The sequence below is a fragment of the Callospermophilus lateralis genome, chromosome 11, assembly GCF_048772815.1.
Source record: "Callospermophilus lateralis isolate mCalLat2 chromosome 11, mCalLat2.hap1, whole genome shotgun sequence".
Taxonomy (NCBI): Eukaryota; Metazoa; Chordata; class Mammalia; order Rodentia; family Sciuridae; genus Callospermophilus; species Callospermophilus lateralis.
Genome location: NC_135315.1, coordinates 52,091,609 through 52,110,871, shown reverse-complemented (window position 1 = coordinate 52,110,871; position 19,263 = coordinate 52,091,609). Strand labels below are relative to the sequence as shown.

Genomic DNA, 19,263 nt, shown 5'->3' with positions numbered 1-19,263 from the left:
ATTCATCATGTAGGATTAACCAATGGATTTTGATGAAACATAGTATAAATTCACTGATAGGGTTGCAGAAGCTACATTGCATCTAATCTTTAAGAAATTGTCACTTGTTTAGTTTGGGTAGTTTCAGAGAATATTAGAATTATCTGAAAAGGCTATTAAACTATTCCTCTTTTCCAACAAATGTGTGTCAGATTTTCTTCATATGCAATATGAAGAAATAACTAAAATAACATATCACAGTAGATTAAAGCAAAAATAGATACAAAAATCCATTTGTTTTCTATTAAGCCAGACAATAAAATATAAAAATATAAAGTAGTGCCACTTTTCTTGCTTTTGTTTTAGAGAGAGCAAAGAGTTACTTTTTGTAAGAAATGTTATTTATGTTAACCTATCATATGTTTATTGTTGTTTTAAAATGAATAAATACACATTTAGAATACTCAGTATATATATCTCTTTTATGTAATGTATTAAATCAAAAGTCTTTGGGGGATCCTTAATAATTTATAAGAACGTAAAAGGCTCTGAAATAAAAGTTTGAGTTGTTCATTTATTTTTGTTGGAATAAGGTGTACAATGGTAAGATTTTTGATTCAATATATTTGTGTGCTCAAAAAAAATTTTTTTTTTTTTTTTTTTTTTTGATACTGAAGGATTGAACCCAAGGTCTCTCTCTGCATACTAGGCAAGTGCTCTACCACTGAGCCACATCCCCAGCCTCTATTCAGTTCTGCCTCCCAACTCCTACACACACACACATACATACACACACACTCACACACACACACACCCATGCTAGGGATTGAACCTAGGGGTGCTAAGCAATATCCCCAGCCCTTTTTATTTTGTACATTATGAGGCAGGGACAAGATTCTCCCACTGTCTCCCAAATGGCTATCCAGTTGACCCAGTTCCATTTACTGAAAATACTCCTTTCTCCAGTGCTCTGAAGTGCCATCTTTGTCATAAACCAGGTGTTCATGATATTTATTTTTGAGACAGGGTCTTCCTCAGTTACTTAGGACTTCACTAAATTGCTGAGGCTGATATTGAACTTGCAATCCTTCTAGCGCAGCCTTCTGCATGGCTGGATTACAGGTGTGGCCATTGCCCGGCTTTACTCAATTCTTTGTGGTTATTTATTTATTTTCCTGGTTAGGTACTAGTATAAGCATTGCTTCGATAAATGGGCTTGTATGTGTACCTGGCACACATCATTATGGTGTATAACCAGGAGTGGAGTTCCTGGGTGATAGGATATGCATATCTGCAATTCGTATCTTCAGCTTTTCTAGGTAATGCTTGATCTACTCAGATCCCAGAAGGAAACAGAAGACTTAGACTAGGCACTTAGTAAGCTGAAGATGTACGAATGCTGGTAGAGTTTAAAAAACAAATGAGGACTAGTACAGTACTGTGGTGCTAGTGATAGCCAAGAGCCCTTGATATATCATTTGTTGTTGGTTTGCGTTTGCTGTGCTGGGGATTGAACCCAGGGCCTCACACATATGAGGCAAGTGCTCTGCACTTGTCATGTACATCCCTTGCCTCTTTGATACCTCTGGATCTTTAAAAGAATAGTAGGAAAGATCTCTTACCTCAACTTGATGATGAGGGCTACCTGATGGAACTGTGGCCTTCCTTAGAGGGATGCAGATGGCTATGGAAATTGGCAGAGAGAGAGAGCCTGCGTAATGAATAATCTGACCTCCTCCACGTACAGTCTCTTGCTGATGTCTCCAATTCGCCAAACTCAGTCTGATGACAGAGGAGAAGGAAATTTGGTACTTTTCATGGGATCAGCATCAGTTGCATCTGCAATTGAATTTTTTTTTTTTTTTTTTTTTGGACATTATGAGACAGGGACAAGATTCTCCCACTGTCCCCCAAATGGCCATCTAGTTGATCCAGTTCCATTTACCGAAAATACTCCTTTCTCCAGTGCTCTGAAATGCCACCTTTGTCATAAGTCAGGTGCTCATGATATTGACTTCCTATTGTGTTTCATGGGTCTGTGTTCCTGTCTTTGAGCTAATTCACATTGTCTTTTAAGTATTATAGCTTCATAATTAGCCTTGCTATTCAACATAGTAAGTCCTCTCATACTTGTTCTTAAGGATTAAATTGTTTCATTATGATTTTAATATCTCCTTACAGTTTTTTATAAACACACTGTTGAAATGTAGTTTGGGATTTTATTGATTCTGTATATCAATTTGGGGAAGAAATTAGATCTTTACAACATTTAATTTTTAATGACTAGGTTTACCCATTTACTTAGTTCTCAATTTTTCTCAGTATTGGTTTATAGTTTTCGTAGTAGAGTCAATCTTTTGTTAGATTTGTTTTGAGGCATTTGATTTTTTTTTCACTGTTTAAATGATGTTTTAAATTTTGCTTTTGTGATACATAGGGTATGCAACTAATTTTTAACATTTTCTAGAAAATGTGGGTTTTTTTTACAATTAAGATTTTGCATATTGGCTTTTATTTAGTGACCTTATTAGATTAAACCATTGGTTATAACAGTTTAACTGAAGATTCTTGTGGATTTTCTAGGAATATACTCACATTGTCTGCAATAATGATAGTTTTATTTTTTCTTTTCCAATTCTTGTATACTTTTTTTTGCTTTATTGCACCGTCTAGGACCTTCAGCTCAAACTTTTTGAATAAAAGTGGTAATAGAAGGCATCCTTGTATTATTCCTGATCTCTAGGGAAGGTTTCAACATTTCACCATTAAGAATGATGTTTGCTGTAGTTTTAATATTTTAAAAAATATTCTTTTTCAGATTAAGTAAAGTTTCCTTCTATTCCTAGTTTTTATTCTGAATGGATGATTTTTTTTTTTAAAAAAAAATCCAGACTGGGTATTAAATTATCAAAAATTTTTCCATTATCTATTTTAGTATGGTTTTTCTTGCATTTTGTTTTTTGGCTCCCCCCACTATTAATCTAAGCTATAAGAACCAAGGATTCTCACTCTTTCTCTTTCTCTGTCTCTCTCCTAGCTAATATTTTGTTTGGGATTTTTGCATCTACATTCATCAGAATAGCTTAAAATTTTTCCTTTATTATAATATCCTCTTTGTATTTTACATCAAGATTATGTTCATTTTTATAAAATGAATTGTGGAATGTTTCATCTTTGTTTTCTGCAAGAGTTTGGGTAGGATTGATGTTATTGCTTTTCTGAGCAATAATAGAGTTTCTTTATAGAGAAGTTTTTCTCTACTAGATGTAGAACTTTTCAGACTTTTAATTTCTTGTGTCAGTTTTGAAAAATATATTTTTCTAGGAATTTGTATTTCACTTAAATTTTCAAATGTACTGGCATAAGTTCATAATACCCCCACATTTTCTGTAGATTTGTGGTGATATTATCTTTCATTCTTGATACGGTAATTTGTTCTCCTTTTCTTAATATGAGTCTTACCAGAGATTTTTCAGTCATATCTATCTTTTCAAATAACAGACTTCTAACTTTATTAAACTTTTGTTTTTGTTGGCCCTTTCAATTTGGTCTTCCCATTTTCCTATCAACTTATCTACCTATTTAATTTTCACACATTTTCTTTCTACTTTCTTTGGGGGTCTGATTTGTTGTTCCTTCTTTAAATTCTTAAAGACAAAAATTTAGATCATTAATTTTTTTCAGCTAGTTCTTTTCCAGCATGTGCTTTAAAAGTTATAAATGTCATTGTAAGTACTGCTTTGGCTCTATTCTGAATTTTATTATGTTATATTTTTGCTATCATTCAGTTCAAAACAATAAGGATGTCTTCCTTGGTTCCACAAGTTACTTGGATGTGAATTTCTTTATTTCTAAACAGAGCATTTTCAGGATTATTTTATTTCTAATTATAATGCCTCCTTGGTCAGAGAACATACCCTGAGTGGTTTTAGTCCTTTGATATCTATTACACTTGCTTTATGGTTCATCCTATGATCATTTTGGGTAGAAGATAGTTGTGCACTTGAAAAGCATGTGTCTTAGGCAGTTATTAGACATAGCATTGGGTATGTTCAGTATCATTCAGCCCTATATGTCCTTGTAGGCTTTAAAATCTTATTTATTTCTGGCAGTGTTGGGCAGTTTTTTATTTTTTACTTTATTTTATTTGTTTTTGCAGTGCTGGGGTTTGATCTCAGGGCCTTGCCCATGCTTGCTCTACCACTGAGCTACATCCGCAGCCTTATTTTTTTTATTTTTTATCTGCTTGTTCTTTCAGTTAATGTGAATACTTCTCCATTTCCCTTTTTAGTTCTGCTGTATCATTTCTACGCTCTCTTATCCCATGTATACAAACGTAGAAGTTTGAGATCTTTCTGGTGAATCGTCATGAAATAGTCTTCATTTTTGTTTCTTGCAAAGTTGACTTTGATCTTAACATTAGTTTGTTTTTCCCTGCTTTGGATTAGTGTTTTCATGGTTCATTGTTTTCTAAACTTTTGACTTTTTTGTATCTTTATACTGAAGGTATGTCTCTTATAAACTGCCTGTAGTTATTTTTGTCCTGAGTCAGACCATACATATTTGGTGCAGGGGATTGCTGTACCACTCAGCAGTCCCCTGCCCCCCCCACCACCCCTTTTTTCTTGCAACTTTGAGACAAGTCTCCCTAAATTGCTGAGGCTGGTCTTGAACTTGCGATCTACCTATCTCATCCTCCAGAGTCACTGGTAGAGTAAGCACGTGCCACAGCACCAAGCTCTGACAATACTGTAAAACTAGAATATTTGATTCTTATACATGTAATGTAATGACATACATTTCAGTTTAAACCCCACCATTTGATTCATTGCTTTCTATTTGTCTTACCTCTTCTATGTTTTCTCTTTTATACCCTCTTTTTGGATTAAGTAGTTTTTTTGCTATTCTCTTAGCTTTTCATTTAGTGATTACCCATTCTAACTTATATCGTTGACAGAATTCTTACCATATTATAGATAATGTAAGAACCTGAAAACACTTGAACTCTCTTTACTCTCCCTTCCCAGTTTATATGCTGTTATCTTAATTCTCTTTATATTTTAAAACCCACAAGACAGTTATTATTACTTTTGGGGGGGAGGGGTACTGGGGATTGAACTCAGGGGCACTAAACCACTGAGCCCCATCCCAGCCTTATTTTGAATTTTATTTAGAGACAGGGTCTCACTGAGTTGCTTAGCACCTTGCTCTTTGCTGAGGGTGGCTTTGAACTCATGATCCTCCTGTCTCAGCCTCCCGAGTCGCTAGGATTACAGGCATGTGCCACCATGCCCGGCTCTGCTTATTACTTTTTAATAGTCAATATTCATTTAATTTTACCCATTTACTCTTTTATTGCTTATATTTTTTAATTTACATCTCCTTTATCTTTCTTTTAGAAAGCATCTCTTATTATTCTTCTGGAAGTGTCTATTACTCCTTTGTTTTTTAAGTTTTCTTGCTTTTTGTTTTTGTTAGATTTGGGGTTCAGATCTGGCCAGGCACAATGCAGATATTGCTTTGTATTCTACCTTCCATCTTTTTCTTTTGAAAATTCAGCTTAGGGTTTTATTATTATCCTTTATTATTATTATTTTTATTATTACTTTATCCTATCTTATTATTATATCCTTTGAAGGTAATCTGTACCCTCCACCCCCTCTATCTGTTTCTAAAATTTTTCTCTTGTCTTTGTTTTTTATATATTGTAGTTGGACTCAATATCTTCATTGATTTATTTTTATGTGGTGTTGAGGATCAAACCCAGGGCCTCACACGTGCTAGGTGAGCGCTCTACTGCTGAGCCCCAACCCCAGCCCTTGTCTTTGGTTTTTAACAGTTTTACTAGAATGTGCTTGGGTAAACTTCTCTTTTATGCATTCAGCTTTGAGTTGGTAGTGTTTTTGGCTTTGTGGCCTGATGCCTTTGTTGATTTTGGAATATTCTTAGCCATCATCTCTTCTAACAGTGTTTCAGCACTACCCTTCTTCCTCCTTCTACTCAAACACCTGCTTGTCAGACCTTTTCCCTGTGTCCCCTGTAGCTCTAGTGTTCCTCTACATTTTCATGCTTGATTTCCTTATTTTTATTCTGTTTATTTCTTTTGACTCAATCTCAGGTATGTAATTCTTTCTGTAGCTGTATATAATTAGCCATTAAAGGCATCCATTGGATTCTTTATTTTAGTTCCTGCTTTTTTCAATTTTAGAATTTTCTTTAGTTTCCAGTTCTCTACCAGAATTTTCTACCATGTCTTTTAATTACTTGGACATATTAACATTCCAGATAATAATAGAAGTCAATAAAAGTAGACTCACAAGGGATCCAGATGTTATGTTGGATTTTAGTCATAGTTTGTGGCATTGTCTGCCTGGTTAATGTGAATAAGAAATTGAGAGGACAATGTGGGGCTCTGGATGGCATCAAGCTTATCTTGGAGTTTTGCTTTGGGTTGGCAGTGTAGGTGAGGGAACCAGGTCATATAATTTAATCAGGGATTGACATCCTTTCCAGATGTGCCTCAGTCTGTGTGAAGGCTGATTTCTGGTACAGTCTTAATTCTTAGGCGGTAGCCATGAGTGTCCCAAGGCTTGGCGTGTTTACTATTCTCCTGGGTGGGCCAAAACTCTTCAAAATGTTTGTTTTCTTAGATTTGTATGCTGCTAAAAGCTCTGCTTAGCCTCTTGCTCCCCAGCCACAGTTTTTAGGATTTGTAGCTATCATGTGTCTAAAAAACAAGTGACAATTCCATATCGTCACAAACTTTTCAAATTTCCCTTACATCATAAATGTCTCATAAATAGTTGGTCTGTTCAATTCAGAATGCAGAGAAGGTATAATTGTTGTGTCTCTTCTAATCTGACGTTTCCCTTCCCTATTTTTTCACTAGAAGAAACAGAATCAGTTGTGTTGTAGAATTTCCTAATTCTGAATTTTGGGTCACATTCCCATGGTGCTTCTTGTGGTCTGGTCCTTGGGTCCAGAGTCCTAAACGGTTTTAGATTAGGAGACACTTAATGTCAAGTTGTCTCTCACTTTATGATGCTGAGATTGATCAGTGAGTCTGAAGTGACTCCATTTAGGTTGTGCCACCCTTAGTTCTGTTCCTTAGAAGGTCCTCTTCTGCCGGTCACCCAAGGATTTAAGCAGTGATGAGCATTGTTTTTTTAGGGGCAAAAAATGGTGAGAATATACCACCTGCCTTCATTAGCTTGGTGAGTGCTTTTTAACTATATATCTCCCTCCCATGCCTATAGTTTTCTTCAAGTGCATTTTTTATTATTGTCATTATTATTATTATTATTATTTAAAAAATTTTATTATTATTAAAAAAAATTAATTACTACTCCCCAAAGGAGCAGTAACATTTTTTGGTATCTTTCCTCTGCCATCCATATTCAGCTGTCCTCTATGTATTATTTTTTTATTGGTTTTACTTTTGTAACTTCTTTGTCTTTTATTATTTTACTTTTGTTTTCTTTTTCTGTAAAGAGGATGCTCTCCCAGAATAAAGGTGTCTACTCTCACCATTTGATTTCCATTCTCTTAGTCTTTTCTTGCTCTTGTCACCTTTATTTTCTTTGTATTTCTCTTTCAATATGTGGCAGTGTATTCGGTTGCAGATGTAATTCTATTTCCTAGAATTTTCTTTTGGCTTGTTTTGTAGATAATTTCCATAGCTAAGTCCTTTCTCCAAATTCTCTGGATGATCATTTTTTCCCTTTTTTATGTGGTTTTGTTTAATGTCTGATTGTAGTTATTGTGTTTCTGATTCACTTGCATTTTATCCTGGTGCAGTGTTTGCTGATGAGATGGGTGAATGTATTCTTTCCTTCCTTGCATTCCTTTCAGGCAGTGGGATGATTTCTTGTGAGAGTTATAGTGGGGTATGGGGTTATGTGATGTTCCCAGGTCAGTGCCCTGTTCTAGAAGGAGACTATACTGTCCCTGCTCCTGACATTGGCATCTGCACCTGCTTCCATTTCATGGTTCTTGGAATTCTTTGCTTCCGTGAAATAAATGCCTTTATGTATCCCTGCTTTCTTAATCAGAGACCTGGTACTTAAAGGATGAGTACCATTTCCTAGTAGTAGCTGACAGAGGAGGGTGGGTGTTCCAGGCAGAAGTCTAGAGTCCTAAAGCTGCACTGTGTATTTGAGAAATTGCAAACTTTTATATGTGCAAATATTTTTGTATGTCTCTCTTAGGTAAAGTGTGCAATAGTGTTATTATACAAACTTCTCCCTCAGATCTCTGCAGTCCTTAGGATTTTCCCAGGTCTCTGGCAAAGCAAGCAATACTTTCAGCTGCTCAGTAGATGTCCTACTAAGGTCACCTGCCATACCACAAACCCAGAATGTTAAAAAGGGATTCATTTTCTTTTCCTATAAATTATCACATTATCTTTCTCTTCACTCAGTAACTTTCCCAGTCTCTCAGGCTTAAAAACCTTGCAGTTCTCCTTGACTTGGACCTTAAATGGCTTTTCTGTTGAGGTTTTCTGAGTATGAATGTCAAGGTCAAGTCTGCATCCAGGTTCTCCATGACTCATCCCTCCCCAGTTTGCATTGCCTTTTCTCTCATCCAGGCCCTATTCGGGCCACACCTTTCCAGTGGTTTCCATTTTCTGCCTACTTCTCACCTCTTGCTCCTTCCTTCAGTTGATTTTGCATGTGGCTTCCAGATTCGCTCTTGGTCTCAAGTGCCTCTTTCTTCCTGTCACTCTTCTTTCCTGAACCTCTGTTACCTCATCACCTGTTGAGGACAAAATCTCAATTGTTTGGTGTGACTTTCTAGGCTCTTCTCTCATTCCATGGCGTAGACTGTTTTCAGCTAGACCAGTCTTCTTCCCCTGCCCTGGCTATATCCTGTCGCTGTAGGAGTCTTCTTACTGTTTTAATGGGAATTCCTTATTCCTCTTTTGGATCTAATAATGTCTTAAAGGAACATCAAAGACCATCTGGGCCTGAATTTTGTGCACAGTTTCATAGTTTCTAACAGGATGGTTATGACCATTGAGTGCTTGGGGTGTGCTGTATGTTCTGCCCCAGAGCTTTCTCCACTATTTATAGAACCTGTTCATCTTTCTCTTTCCCATTTTACTGCCTAATATTGTGACTGGTTTGTTTAGTGGGTATCTGTTGTCTTCATGCCTAGAATTTATTTGTCTCAAAGGTGCTCAGTATCTTGTGTGTGTGTACGTGTGTTCAAATACTTAATGAAGTTTAATTCAAACTTAAAGATCTCCAGAGAAGTATTTTAACAGCATATTGCTCTCTTACCATGTGCCTGGGGAAAGATAGGAGGGGCACAGTATCAGTTCGAGGATCAGTTTATGCAAGAGCCTGATATTTGAGCTAATTTTCCTTGTAGGTGGAAGTTAGCTCTTTAAGTACTTTAATAAAATTTCCACTTGAGCATTTGTTCCTGCTCTTCCTTGGCAAGTATAAGATACTGGTGATTATTTAATCTCTTCTTTTTTGATGACTTATTCATATTTGTAAGACTTACTCATCATCTTTGTAATCCTAGTCTTCAGGAAAGGGCCTCCTAACACATGGTAGACGCACATGTTGGAATGATTTCTGATTAAACATGTCATCACTGTCCATGCTATGAAATGTTAAACTGAATTTGTGCATTTTAATTTTCTCAGAGGCTTTTTTTTTATTGTTAGATTAAAATCTTTTTTAACTTATTTATTTATTTATTTATTTTGGTACTGGGGATTGAACCCAGGGATACTTTACCACTGAGCTACATTTCCAGTACTTTTTATTTTTTATTTTCAGACAATGTCTCACCAAGTTGTCCAGGCTGGCCTCTAATTTGTGATCCTCCTCTCTCAGTCTCCTGAGTTGCTAGAATTACCGTCATGTGCCACTCTGCCACACCTTTTTTATTTTTTTGTCAGTCTGTAGTTATTTATATGTTATAAAAGTGAAGTGTAGAATCTGTTGCTTCATGGTAGACTATAATTTAATTTTTTAATGAAAAAGTGAAATTCTATAAAATTATTAAGTGTCATTATGACTTATTAGTATAATTTATATATATAAACTTATAAATATTTGTAAATATATAATTTATATGTGTAAATTAAACTCTAAAAAATATTAAGGTTACTTCTCTTGCTTTCTCACTCTTAAAGTATTTTTGAAATAAAATTTATTTTTAGTTGACATCAAAACACAAAAATTGTACATATTAATGGTGTACCATGTGATATTTCAGTACATATATACATTGTGTAATCAGGCTAATCATACCTGTTTCAACCATTTATCACTTATTTGTGGCAAAACATTCAAAATCCTTTTTTCTAACATTTTGAGATATCTAGTACACAATTGCTGTTTTTAGTCACCCCACTGTGTAGTAGCTATGCTATTGCTGTGAAAGTCTGTTTTTTTATTATCTCTATTGCCTCTTTGTCATCTGGGCCACAGAAGCACAAGAGACTTCACTGGGAGAAAGTGCAAGATGGTGGTATGGGAGGAGCGAGCCAAGTTTGTCTGAGGTCTGTACCTGGGTACTAGAAGGCCAAGGGTCTTAAGATGTGAGGAGGGGCAAGTCATAAATCTGGCCTCAGACAAACAAATGGGAGCCCGGGCAGGGGGCGGATTTTCCATCTGTCTACTCAGATGTAAGGCATTAGCCAACAGTGCAAATAAGTGACCTCAGACCAGGCATCCTTTGCCTTTTGTCCCGTCTAAGTCTCTAATCTAGAAGGGAAGTGCATTCCACCTCATCCTGCAGTGGTGAGTTAAGGAATGATACAAGGAGAACATCCGAGAGATGGTTCTGGTCACTTGAATTTTTTGGCAGGCGCTCCTTCTCTTGTTTTAGCATTAGTAACTGCAGCATTCAAAATAGAGTGATCTCCAGAGGGTTTTCTGGTGGCAATTGCCAAAGGTTTTAGCCTTATGAACACAGCTGTTAGTTAGAATCCCCTTAGTGTTCCCTGGGGAAGCTGACCAGCCAAACACTCCCAGTCCTCCCACCTTTTGTAGTGTCCTGTCCCTGTTAGATTTTGGTCTAACCAAATCACCTTCAATAAAAGGTCTGTTTCTCATGTATCTGAATGTCCTTTCCAAATGCCTTCAGTCTTGCAGAGGGCCAGAGTAAGCATCTGGCCGCAGTTCCCACTGTTCTTGTTTTTCCATAGTTCTGAGTCAATTATTGTAGAATATTCTCAAAGATCACTCTATAAAAATTTTAAAAACCCATAAGTCATAAATTTCCATAATGTACATTCTAAATAAAGACTACTGTGTGATCAGGATATGTTTGTATCTCTAAACCAGCAATTCTTTGAAATTTTGGAGGACACAAAGAGCTTTGGTTTCTATGGTTTGTATTTATTGATATTTATCATGTTAGAAGTTAAAACAAAAGTTAAATATTTATCATTTTATTTAAAAGTAATAGTAAACCCCTAATGAGTTAACCTAAATAATTTTTCATGAAAAAACTGCATTTTCAAAAAAAAAAGGAAGAGCAAAAACTTACATTTTTGTGTATCTTCTTACTATCTTAACAAAAGACAGATGGATTTTCATATCTGCTTCTGCATTCAGTTTGTGTAATGAGCTGTTTTGGTTGAAGCCTTTGAAGAAAATCCTGCCTTCCACAGATACTTAATTTGGAAAAAGAGGAGTACTCTAATAGCTTTTTCAGATAATTGTGAATATTCTTCTTTGATTTTATAGCCAAACTTGACAAATTGTATTTTCTCAAAGATTAGTTGCAATGTGGAATCTGAAAGAATGTTGGTAAGCTTTCCATAACTTGTATGCTTCCAAGAAATAAATTACTATATTGTGGGCTGGGGATATAGCTCAGTTGGTAGAGTGCTTGCCTCACATGCACAAGGCCCTGGGTTCAAACTTCAGCACCACAAAAAAATAAATTACTGTATTGTTTCTGTCTCCTGACTGGACCCTGACTTACACATGCAGGGATTTGTTTTGTTTTGCTTCCTATTTATTTTTTAACAACTGTATTTTATTTTTGTTCTAGACTTATTCCGGACTCTTCTGTGTAGTCATAAATCCTTACAAGAACCTTCCAATTTACTCTGAGAATATTATTGAAATGTATAGAGGGAAGAAGCGTCATGAGATGCCGCCACACATCTATGCCATATCTGAATCTGCTTACAGATGTATGCTTCAAGGTAATTGGAAATATTAGAGTAAGAAATATCCAGAACTTCCTAAATCTAATTTAGTGTTTTTTTCATGTCTCAATCTAGTCTACAAAAGGTTTTAATTTTCTTTAAAAAAATTTTTTTTAAATAATGTTGTAGAAAAATTACAAGTTCTTTAGAAGACAAAGTGGACATTTTCTGTAGGAAGCCGTTTGTTGTTTCAAAATGTACTTTATGTAGATTTTAATATTAGAAAACTTAAGTTCTTACATACATTTGATCCTCACCACAAGCCAGTGTAATTAATGCTGTGTTATATTAGATTTTAAAACCAGTAGGATGGGGGTGCTGCTCAGGTGGTAGAGCACTTGCCTATTATGTGGGAGGCCCTGGGTTCCATCCCCAGCATGTAGAAAATAAAATAAAGCCAATAGGATGAACAATAGGAAAGGTGGATGCTTTATTAAATCACAAAGTATTATTTGTGATTTAAATGAATGTAAAAAGGAACAATAAAAGTAAAAAAACAAAATAAAATGGTTGAATTGGTTGATTTCAATTGCTCTGTTTTGGAGCAGGAGGAAATATAAATTTGAAGAGTCTGTGGCTTTAAACACAATGGCTTATAGGAGGATGTTTTTGGAAAGTCAGAATGTAACAGAATGCTTTATAGGTGAGAAGAAACTGGAGATAGTGCCCTCCTTCACTTTCTGAGTCAGCTTGGGTCCCTCATCTAAACAAACACATTCTCCCAAGTGAGGTTGCCAGCCGCCCTCTTTGAAGTCTGATGGAACAGGGAGTTCCCAGAAGGCTGGGACAGGCTCTCACACATCATTCTGATTTTTTTTTTTTTAAATGGGAAGAAATTCTAGACCTCCGAGCTTCATATGCATTCCAGGAAAGTCTCTAAAATCTAATGTTAAGAGAACCATAGAAGAATAATGTCAGGGGCTGGGGCTGGGGCTCAGTGGCAGAGCGCTTGCCTGGCACTTGTGAGGCACTGGGTTGGATCCTCAGCACCACAAAAAGATCAACAAATAAAATAAAGGCATGCTGTCCATCTACAACTACAAAAAAATTTTTAAAAAAGAACAACATGAATATATTTGCCACATTATTTGGGGCTAACTAGGAAAGGAAACACACAGTGAACAGAGTTAACAGATCACAGAACTTGTCACGTCATTCCATGACCTCCCATATTACCCTCACAGCTCCATGCTGCGCAGTCGCTCTTGAGGTACCAGTGAGTGACTGAGGCTGGCTAGGTTTGTCAGGATGTGCACCACAGGGCATGTGTGCTTTTCAACATTTTTATCAATATACTTAAAGATGGGAGGGTTGCCTCTCTAAGAAATTTGTGGGCAACATGAAACTGGTGGGGATAATAAATATATTTGATGAAAAGGGACAGATTTTTAAAAATCCTTTGTCAGGTTAATGGGGAATTGAGTGTATCGTAATAGTAGGGATAAATTGTTATATCCCATTACTGGGTGGCTACACCAGCTGTTTATGTACAGAATAAGGAAGATGTGGCCTTCTGACATATCATTACTATTAATATTATCATTATTAGTGAAAGGATGAACATTTATTGAAAATTATTATGAACCATGTATAGTAATATATATCATGTATATTTATGTGTATTTATTTGTATTTCTGAATGTACAGTGACAATCATGTCAAATAAATAAAAATACTACCCCTATTTTGTTGAAGCACAAAGAAATAGATATTCAAAAACGTGAGCTAGGATTTAAAACTAGCAAGTAGCCCACTTTTATCTACAATAATAAACTTTCATGTGACAGTTAAAATGAATTAGTTGATTATATAAAAATTTAAAAATTTTCCCAGCATGGTGACACACATCTGTAATACCAGCTACCTGAGAGGCTGAGGTGGAAGGATTGAAAGTTCATGGCCAACCTAAGTGACTTAGCAAGATCCTGTCTCAAAATTTAAAAAAATTTAAAAAGGGTTGAGGTGGTAGCTCAGTGGTGGAGAAGACTTATCTAGCATGCAAGAGGCCCTCAGTTCAATTCCCAGTATCACAAGTTCTTGTACATAAACTTGACTGCATAAAAAAAGGAAAATATAGATACAGAAAGTAAGAAAACAAAACAAAACCCCTTGTGTTCCATTCTATCAGGAAGGGGTGGCCTGCTGAACAATCATAGGGTGGGACACCTGCTAGGGGAGTCCAACAGTAGCACTATGGTTGCAGAGGAAGCTCACACGAGCCTCCAGTGCCAACCAAGTAGACCTTTGTTTACCAATGTGAGTGGATGATTCAGTGTCCCTGGACCTATGAAAAGGATTAACTGCTTCAGAGGGGCCCATGTGGAGAATTTAGGTTGTTAGATTTAGTTCCCTATTCAACCTGTCAACAACTTTTCAAGATTCTATCAAATATATATCATCCCTGCCAGTCCCATGTCATATACAAATTTGGGGCATGTATCCCACATCTTCAAATGTATAAAAATATTGAAAGGGTTGTTTTATTAATGTGTGTTGGGGAACATAAAACAAAAGAGCTTAATTTTTCCCAAAGTTTGGGTTCTAAGGGATATAGTATCAAGAAAATACAGAGTGTGCTTAGAGCATCGTAGTTACTCAATAAGTATTTGTTGAATGAACAGAAGCAGAGTTCTTGTACATAAACTTGACTGCAAAAAAAACCACATTTGGTCAAAGCATGAAACAACAGAATGGGCCCACTTGGAAACAAAAGCAACAAATCAGAAGGCTAGATGCAGAACAAAAAGAAACTGATAGAATTTATGAGAGAAAGAGTAATGGAGTATAGATGTAGACTTTCAGATTCTGTCAAAGCAGTGATTTTTTTTTTTTTTTTTTTTTAAGTTTACTTGGGCTGAAAATAGACTCAGGTTTTCAGCTTGAAAAAGGACCAGGGTACTCCCAGTCTCAAATTTAAAAACTTACCTATATGTTCAGCATATTTCATTGAATGTTTTTCTTTTTTAAAAAAATTTTTATTTTTATTTATTTTTTGATTGTCAATAGACCTTTATTTTATTTATTTATATGTGGTGCTGAGAATTGAACCCAGTGCCTCACACATGCCAGGCAAGTGCTCTACTACTGAGCCCCAGCCCCAGCCTGAATATTTTGCCTTTATCCTTTAGCTGAGACTTGGCTTTCCCTGAGGATGCAGTTTGAGCATCCTCAGTGAACATTGCCCCATCACTCAAATCCTGTGCCCTGGGAGATGAGGGTTGTGTCTTTACCTACCATGTACCTGTTGAACCTGTTCTCCTTTGCACTACCTTTCCACCTGCCCTCATCACCTAGAGCTTTCCTCTTGGCTCCTCTCCTTGATGATGCTGGCTCCTGACACATCATTTTCTCTCTGCCTCAGGCATCGGAATACCTGTGTTGCTTTTTAGTTTTTTACAACTAATCCAATCTCTTGATCTTTTTAGGTCCTTCAAGGACCTAAAATTATGCACCAATTTCTATGGTAATGCTGTAGACTTTGCCATCTTTTGGCCTTATCTGATTTTTCAAATATGTTTCAGAAATTCTGTTACAATGTCCTTCCATGTTTATGGTCCAGTGAAGAAGTCCCCCAAATGTATTTCTTGCCTCCATGTGGATCCTCCATCAGTTTGTTGTTCTACTTTCTCCCTGTATTTTAACAATACCCCTTTCATTTTCTTCTTCATTTAGTTTAGATTCATAGCTTACCATTTCAACAATCTTCTGTCCATATCTTAATCCCCCTTGTCCTGTTCTTTTATTATTCCTGTTTGACAGAGTTTTCATGCTAGGACCAATCAAGGTGTTTGTCCCTTTTAATGCATATGGGGGTTGCGGCTGCTTCTGGGGTTACCCAGTCAGCCAGATCCATACTGCTATCATTTCCTGACCATGAGCCCTGATTCCACTCTTAACATGATTTGTCAGTTCTACCCTGCTTCCCTACTGAGACGATGGTCCCACTCCCCATAATGACTATTTCAGACCTCTGCACACTTGAGATCTCTGGATCCCCACACGCCTCTCACTACCCAGCTGGTGACTTGTTTTCCATTCCACAGAGAAATTAGAAGCCACCAGAGGGGAACTTGCTGCAGCTTTCCAAACCATATTTGCAAACCATCTGCTCCTGTCCACTCCTATCCAAGGCCATTCTTAAAGTGACTTTTGCTACAACTAAATTTTTTATGTGTTATTTCATTGTGGTTAATTTCTTAAGAATCTGTTACTTAAGTTTTGATTTCCTTTTTCACCAAAAAGCCATGCAGATGAATAATTAATAGCAAAACCAGCAAGAACTCATCAAATACAGGCCTATCCAAGGCCACTCTTACCAATTCCTTCACCTCTGATGTTGATCACATCTCTCCCAACCTTCCTGGGAGTCTCACAGTGCTCATTGTTATAAAATATGATTCTATTTGCCTTTCTCTTTATGGACTCCTAACATCAGCATTAAATTTGCTAGTTTTTTCTCTTTTTTCCCCCCACATCTTTTTTTGGTGCATTATAATTATATGTATTGATGGAATTTGTTGTTGCATATTCACACAATATAACAATATAATTTGGACAGTGCCACTCCCCAGCATTTCCCCCCTCTCTCCCTACCTTCCACCCCTTGGTCCCTTTCCTCTACTGATATCCCTTTGATTTTTAGAAGATCCACCCTCACCTTCCTTTTCCTTTTTCCTCTCTACTTCCGTAAATGGGAGAAAAATATGATCCTTAATTGTCTGAGTTTGCTTATTTAGCTTAACATAATGGTCTCTGGTTCCATCCATTTTCCTGCAAAAGACATAATTTCACTTTTCTTTGTGACTCCATTGTATGTATGTATGTTTATATTTCTTTATCCCTTCATCCATTGATGGACACCTTGGCTGATTCCATAGTTTGGCTGTTATGAATTGTGCTGTATAAACATGGGTATGCATAGATCACTGTAGTATGATAACTTTAATTCAGGGTAATATGCCTAGTCTTTTGAGGAGCCTCCATACAGATTTCCATAATGGTTGTACTAATTTACAATCCCACCAATAGTGTAAACGTGTTCCTTTTTATCCACATCCCCTCCAGCGTTTATTTTTATTTACACTCTTGATAACTTCCCTTCTGACTGGTGTGAGATGAAATCTCAGTGTAGTTTTGATTTGCATTTCCCTAATTGCTAATGACATTGAACATTTTTTCCTGTATTTGTTGGCCATTTGTATTCCTTTTTTTGAGAAGTGTCTACTTATTTCATGTGCCCTTTTATTAATTGAGTTGATTTTTTTGTGTAAAGTTTTGAGTTTTTTGTATTGTCTAGATTTTAATTCTCTGTCAGAATAGTAGCTAGTAAAGATTTTCTCCCATTCCATAGGTTCTCTCTTCCCATTCCTAAGCATTTTCTTTGCTGGGCAGAAACTTTTTAACTTGATGCTGTCTCATTTATTAACACTTGGAGTTACTTCCTGAGCTTTAGGGGTTCTATTCAGAAAGTTTTTGCCTATGCCTAAAAGCTGTTCTTTCCTCCTTCTTTTCACAAACCATATTTTTGAAACAGTGTCTACAGGTAGGGTAGGTAGGTAGGTAGGGTAGGTAGGTAGGGTAGGTAGGTATGATTTAGTGGCAACAGCTTGTGAAAATTTTGCTATATTCTCAGGGTGACAGCAAGATTTCAGTTGAGATTTAGAAAGTAAGAGAGGTTGGTGGTAGAAATACTATGACGTGGTTGCCTAGAAGAGACAGATGATACTTACCTGTACACCATTGTCACTGCATCAAATATTTAATCCAGTAGCTATTAGAAATACAAGGAGAATGTGACCAAATTTATAGAGAGAGTTGTAATGTATTTCTTTCAGAATCTGACATATTAAGTAGGAGGGAAAAAGAATATAAAACATGTGATTTAAATTTACCACAAGTTAGCAAGTTTGTATTGAAAAATGTATGTATAGTACAACTGCCTGTGAAGCAGAGAGCATTTGTAAACTTGGTAAAAATTCTATAGTAGGTCACCAATAAAAGTCTTATTAGTTCCTTTGACCACAGTATAATAAATAAAATATTAACAATAAAAAGATTTCCAAGTCGGTTTGTTTTTGTGGGAGTGTTTAATGAGTTCTTGCTGGTTTTGCTATTAATCATTCATCTGTATGGCTTTTTGATAAAAGAGGAAATCAAAACTTACCTAATAGCTTCTTTAGAAATTAACCACAACAAAATAACACATAAAAAATTTAGTTGTGGCAAAAGTCACTTTAAGAAACAATTCATGGGGCTGGGGCTGGGGCTGGGGCTGGGGCTGGGGCTGAGTGGTAGAACACTTGCCTAGCATGCTGGGTTTGATGCTCAGCACCACGTAAAACTTTAAATAAAGGTATATTTAAAAAGTTAAAAAAAAAGAAACAATTCATAGTTATAGTGTTCTTATTAGTAAACAAAATATTATAGAGGAATAAGGCCATTTACTCTGCAAGATAGATAAAAGACAACTTCATGGTAATTTATTGAGTGGCAAATTATCTTGTGAACTTTTCTGTGTGACCTTTCACAATGATAATAAAAAAAAAGGTCTTTGAAAGTACAGCAATAAAATGAACCAAAACAAGAGGAAAAACATGTAAAGACATTAATGAATTGGAACAAAAGAGTACATATTTTCAGAGAACCATTAGTACAGTTGAGAGCTGGATCCATGAAGAAAACATAAAATAGACAAATATCTGGCAAGTGTGACCAAGGACAGAGAACCACCAGGAATGATAAAGGTTCTACAGTATCCAAAACAAACAAGCTTGATTAGAAATAAACTTAACCAGAACAGTGCCCCTTGGATAATTTGAAGAGATTGTTGAAGATCTACCTTTACATCTAGACATGAGGCCCAAACAGTTTTAGAAGTAAAGTCTGTCTTCATCTTAAGAGTGATTCCTGTTGTATCTAAATAGATTAAGAGTACTAGACAATGAAGAATATATAGCATCAAGATCAGAATTTGTCAGAGAAATTTGAGTGTTTAATTTTTACTTTTTATTGAAGAAATATATGAAGGTATTTTTAAAAAATAATAAATACACAGTAAAGGTTACTACCTTAATGAAAAAAATAGGAGATGCCTATTCCACCCC

General features: G+C 36.0%; 1 protein-coding gene across 3 annotated transcripts in view; it reads left to right on the top strand.

The window, feature by feature from the left end:
- Myh10 (myosin heavy chain 10) overlaps positions 1-19,263 on the top strand; it is a 137,607-nt gene that overhangs the window by 12,531 nt on the left and 105,813 nt on the right. For all 3 annotated transcript variants that reach the window (XM_076871769.1, XM_076871767.1, XM_076871768.1), the window contains exon 3: positions 12,001-12,157. In XM_076871769.1, the coding sequence (XP_076727884.1) occupies positions 12,001-12,157 (157 nt within the window). The remainder of the gene's footprint in view (positions 1-12,000; positions 12,158-19,263) is intronic.